This window comes from Oreochromis niloticus, linkage group LG1 (assembly GCF_001858045.2).
Source record: "Oreochromis niloticus isolate F11D_XX linkage group LG1, O_niloticus_UMD_NMBU, whole genome shotgun sequence".
Taxonomy (NCBI): Eukaryota; Metazoa; Chordata; class Actinopteri; order Cichliformes; family Cichlidae; genus Oreochromis; species Oreochromis niloticus.
This window is the reverse complement of record NC_031965.2, coordinates 12,391,276-12,397,065: the sequence shown is the minus strand read 5'-3', so window position 1 is coordinate 12,397,065 and position 5,790 is coordinate 12,391,276. Positions and strand designations below refer to the sequence as shown.

At 38.2% G+C, this 5,790-nt stretch overlaps 1 protein-coding gene across 2 annotated transcripts; it reads left to right on the top strand.

Moving 5' to 3' along the window:
• Positions 1-2,313: 2,313 nt before the first annotated feature.
• Positions 2,314-4,607, top strand: LOC109202799 (uncharacterized). Of its 2 annotated transcripts, none has more exons than XM_025903925.1 (2): positions 2,314-2,418; positions 2,527-4,607. In XM_025903925.1, exons 1-2 carry the CDS (start codon positions 2,395-2,397, stop codon positions 4,207-4,209), a joined length of 1,707 nt encoding a protein of 568 aa, XP_025759710.1. In that variant the 5' UTR covers positions 2,314-2,394; the 3' UTR covers positions 4,210-4,607. The 2 variants fall into 2 exon arrangements, with proteins under 2 accessions (XP_025759710.1, XP_019216611.1); XM_019361066.2 differs by having other exon boundaries at positions 2,314-2,634; positions 2,743-4,607.
• The last annotated feature ends 1,183 nt before the right edge of the window (positions 4,608-5,790 follow it).

Here is a 5,790-nt window from a genome sequence, read left to right as displayed (position 1 = left end):
GTGAGAGTGTGTGTGTGAGAGAGAGAGAGAGAGAGAGAACATTTTTATTCTGTTGGGGGCAGCATCTCATTGTTGGATTCAAATTGAGCAGTTACAGACTGACTGACTGGCATAGTAACACACAGGACACTCCATGCTCTGTGTGTCTCTGTGTGCCCTTGTGTGTGTATGTTTGCATCCATGTTTGTACACATTGTTTTCTGGACATGGGTTATGTGTCACTGTGTTTCTGTGTGTGTGTGAGTCCATATTTGTAAACATTAGAAAAGCAAGAAGTCTAACAATGTTTCTGCCAATTTTTCACAGTTGAACAACAAGTAGTTTTGAGGAAGCTTCAGCTTTTATCAGGTGGCCATTTTGCTTCTCTAATATTTCTGCTTAAGTTATTACTTTTCTCCTAAATTATAGTATTTCTGCTATTATGTTGCATTTCTACTAAGTTATGCTATTATACTACTTTATATTAAGTTATACTCTTACACCATTTCTTCCAAGTTGTTATGTTTGTGCTAAATATTAACATGCTGCTGTATTACATTACTTCTGCTATGTTGTACTATTTCTGCCAAGTCACTATGTTTCTGCAAAGTTATTTTGTTTCTTCTTAGAAATTTCATTTCTACAAAGTTATTACATTTTTGATAAGTTGTTATGCGTCTGCAAAGATATTACAATTTCAACAACTTTTCAGATACTGACTTCAGCTTCTTCAGCTATTTTCTGCTATTTTCAGCTTTTTCAGCTGTTTTCAGCAGACAGTTTCAACCGTACAGCGTTCACACAGCATTTTCGCAGGGAATGCAAATGTTTGTAGTTTGCTTGTACTGGGTTCTAATGTAAGTGCTCCATATTTCAGCATGACATACTGTATGTGTCCTACATTGAGAAGACTTGAAGCTGCTCATTTTCTTAGAATGGAGCTAAAGATGAAACCCCCAAAACCCAAACAAACTTTCATAAGAGATCTTTATTCTGCAATAAGGGACGCTGAAAACCTAATAAAGTTATCATTAAAAATACAAAAATGTAAAATAATCATCAGTCATGCACAAAATCAAAACAATCTGTTTATGCAATACCAGGTGCTGTAACCTTTTCCACTTCTGCACACAAACATCAGAGGGCGCTGCTGCTTACTCAGTGGAGACAGCATCAACAAATATCAATGAGATCTTAACAGTTGGGGATTTTGCTCAGAAAAACTACAAATGATAGTTTAAATACTAAAACTAGTCTTTTAGACAGTTTTCTAGTAGAGGTTTGGGTTGTGAGTTCTACACAATGAACACTTTCATAGATGCTGCAATGTCAAATTCTTCATGCGTGTACATGCACAGACCACATGTGCATACTGTTGTGCACATAAAACTCACAGCTGTATATGACAACTCAGGTTTGTGGCATAAAATGTGTATTCTTATTTTTAAAAATGTAATACATATACATTTAATACAGTTTTAATAGACACCTTTCAACACAGCCTATGCCTGATTCTCATACCTGCATTAGTTTACTCATAATGTTTAAAAAGAGCAGATGTAAATCTAAAATCTAGGCAAATCTGTAGCTGCCAGCTGTCCTCTAGGCTTCACCTCCAAAAAACCTGTGTCTCTGAACTGGACCTCAACAGTGTTTGTGGTCTCATAAGCTCTCCTGTGAATTTTACTTTACATATTTGGATTGTTCAAATGACTAATATATTATGCTAAATATGACAGATTTTTCCACAGTGGATATGATGGTAAGAGTTAATAAACCTCTATTAACGTCTCTCTCTGTAGTCGGTTAATTCTTAGATTTAGCAATGAAAATGAATTTAAAACAAAACATAGATGACATTTTGTCGCCTCGGCAACCACCAAGATCTCACTGCCTACAGACATTCAGTAACTCTTATTGGATAGTGTTAATAAATATATTTCACTAAATATAAAAGTTTTCCACCTGTCCTAGTTAAATTATGAAAGAAGTTTTTATGCGTGAGAATCTCTAAAATGTCGAATACTTTTCAACTGAACAGTCGTCTTCTACTTTGGTTAGGTTTTTTTTAACACTTATATTTTCTTTTGTTTTATTTTTTACTGCAATTCCTGTACAGTAGTTTTTACAGTGTTATTTCAGTAGGTGCTACAAAATAAAAGCCTTTCCTTTACAGTAGGTTTGTGGGCATTTTATTTTGAATTGTTCCAATCATGGAACTTCAAAGGAACAGCACTTCAAAGGAATAGGCGGTGATGTCACAGTGCACATTCTACTGGCAAATCCCTTAAATAGGGGTGAAACTCAACCAACTTTAGTTAATCTCAGATGGGAGAAACACAAAACAACCTGGTTGTTAAAACAAAGACAAGGCAGACGCAGAGAAACGCAGACGCAAACGCTGAAACATCTAAAATGGCAGAAGCAAAAACAAAAATGGTCGTCACACCAAAAATAACTATCTTGCAAAGGCCAAAAAATGAGCTTGACGAAGCCAGAAGACCAAATCCTGGAAAGTCTTCTGTGGCACAAGCTCAAACAGAAATGGTCGTCACACCAAAAATAACTATCTTGCAAAGACCAAAAAATGAGCTTGAAAATGCCGGAAGACCAAATCCTGGAAAGTCTGCTGTGGCACAAGCTCAAACAGAAATGGTCGTCACACCAAAAATAACTATCTTGCAAAGACCAAAAAATGAGCTTGACGAAGCCAGAAGACCAAATCCTGGAAAGTCTTCTGTGGCACAAGCTCAAACAGAAATGGTCGTCACACCAAAAATAACTATCTTGCAAAGACCAAAAAATGAGCTTGAAAATGCCGGAAGACCAAATCCTGGAAAGTCTGCTGTGGCACAAGCTCAAACAGAAATGGTCGTCACACCAAAAATAACTATCTTGCAAAGACCAAAAAATGAGCTTGAAAATGCCGGAAGACCAAATCCTGGAAAGTCTGCTGTGGCACAAACTCAAAAGGAAATGGTTGTGAAACCAAAGAAAACCAAAAAGCAAAAAGAGAAAAGAGTGGCCGAGGAACCAAGAAGACCAATTACTCGGGCATATGCTCGGGCTCTTCTAGAAGCTCAAAACAACATGGCTGATGGAACAAACCCGAGTAATAAAGAAATGCCAGAAATACCAGAAAACACTGAAGCATCTTCTGAAAGGCAAAACCCTGAATCCCTCACTCTTTCAGAAGCAAAGGAGGATATGAAGATGAAGAGAGAGGGAAATGTGAATAACCCCAGCGGACAGAACCCTGGGCCTAACAGAGGGACTTGGCAACATCAGCCCAATCCCACATTTACACCCCATCAGGGAAGAGTCCACTTTAATCCGTGGCACGAGATTGCTGCTCTCAGACAGCAACTGCAAGTCTCCCAAAACTATCAGAACGATCTTTATTGGAAAATGGTAGCTGCTAACAAGAGGGCCTCTTATTACCAGTTTCAGGTGAACAACCTTCATGCACAAATGCATGACAACAAAAGACATCATGAGGAAACAATTAAAGACCTCGTAGAGCAGCTGGAGGAGGCTTTTAGCAATAAGAGAGAGACAGAGGCTCTCACAAATGACAATGAAGCATTTGTCAAACTTGATGAGGTGATGCTTACCCTGCAGGACCAAATCAGCCACCCTGCCACAGAGCAGTGTGTGGAGTCTACCACTCAAACCAAAGAGGCTTCACACACTGACTCTATAGGCCTGAAGTCCTCTAAGGAGGCTGAATTTGAGGTCCAATGTAGGATTCAACAAGAGCAGATAGAGATGCTCCAGAAACAGCTCCTAGCAGCTCAAAATCAGCTCAAAGAACAGGCCATTAAACATAGGCAGGAGCAGGAGGCACGCAAAACAGAAATCAGTGACCTCAAATCCCAGCTCTGCTCCAATGATTCGAAGGTAGAGACTCTTGAGCGAGAGCTGGAAGAAGCCAAAGCTTCCTCCCTTAAAATCCCAAAGGAGCAAAACGAACAAAATTCCATCGATGCAAATGAAATGCAAAAATCTGAGCCTCTGAAAGAAAAAGGCACTGGAGGAGAGAAGAAGATAGGAAAAGAGGACTCGCCTGCATTGTCTGTACAGGAATCTTTGCAAAGACTGCAAGAAAAACAGAAAATGCTTACTGCCAAGGTGGCTGACCTCGAAACTGAAGTTAAGAGCCTGCCAGAGATACCGCCAAGTAAGAAAAAGAAGAAGAAGCGGAACTGGCTGCGTCGCCTTTTCACCTAATTGGTCTCAACATCATGTCCTAAAAATCATATTTATATACAACTAAATTGTCAGTGAACATTTGAATCCCACTCGGTCGAGACAGAAGGCCACCCCTTCCTGAGCCCGGTTCTGTCAGAGGTTTCTCCCTATTAAGAGGGAGTTTTTCCTCTCCACTGTCGCCAAGTGCTTGCTCATGGGGGATTTGGGGACTTTTTTTTAACATCAACCGCTGATAAGCTCACTGGCATCAAATTTAGGACTCGGCAAATATTTAAATGGATGAGGAATCATCCATTTAAAACATATTTGCTGAGTCATATTTAGTTGTATATAAATATGATTTCTGGGACACTAAGGCCAATCTCAGACTAATTTGGACAATTGGGAAAAAAATAAATTGGAAAAATAGAAAAAAATAGTTTTGTCATTGTTTCATATAGATTTCAAATAACATGCCATTTTATGTCAACATATTTTACATTTGCAGTGCTCGTGGTCTCATATTCTTATGATCCTGTTCATTTTATGAGTGTATCCTTCTGCCTTGCTTCACATATTTACTGCTGCTTGGCTACCTTTAGTCATGCTAGCATCAGCACAGTTAGAAACAGACAGTTTGTTTCAGAAATCCCTCAGTCAGAAGAACATGGTATATTATATTTAGACGGAAACCAGCGAGCTAACTCCCTGCTAACTTCTAACTCCGTTAAATTTCATAAATCCTTTTTTTTCATGGATGCCTGGATGTTAAACTTAATTGTTACACCTGGTAGAGCAGCCACACTGATCATTTTATTAAAGATGAAAGAATTTAGACACTTTTTCAACTCTCAGTGATGCCGCAGTGATCGTTCGACTTTGGGATCTGCAGCGGAGTTTGGGCCCAGACACAACTAATGACGTCAGACTTAAAGACCGGATTAGACGTGGAAGTAGTGATGCTTTAGTTTTGTGAAAAAGTGAAAAATGAGTGTTGTTACAATACCATTCAGTTTGAAGGTTACAACAGAAAATTATATATTTATATTTCTCATGTGGTATCGGATGGGATTAATTTAACAAACGAAGGACATTTTTCCTGATAATTATTTTTATCCTACTGTAACTTTAATGTATAAAGAGCTAAAACCTCCAAAGTTTCAGGAGTAGTTAGTCGGTATAAGAAGTGTTTGTGAACTAAAAATAAAGAATGCGGGATACTGTTTGTCCATGATTTGGAGAGCCCAGCGTGTCTACCCTTGTCACGACACGTTTAAACAGTTTCATGGTTTGAAAAAAACTATGAAAAACCCAATTTTTCATACTTGTGTTAAGTTTTGTATAGAAATTACAAAACATTCAGTTTCAGGTTGAGGTTTTAAAGCTGTGTGATTGGATGTCAGCGTAGCCTCCTAGAAGAGTCTGATAAACCGAGTGCAGTTCATGATTCAAGGTAAGATTTGAAAGCAACCTTTGATTATTAAATATCTTATTTGCGTCTTAACTTGCATCATTTCTTTAAGTTAAACAATTACAAAGGTATTTTTTTTGACTAAGTTAAAATGCACAATCACAGCATAATTTTCTCTTGTAACTCTGAGAGTCTGTATGGTATCATTG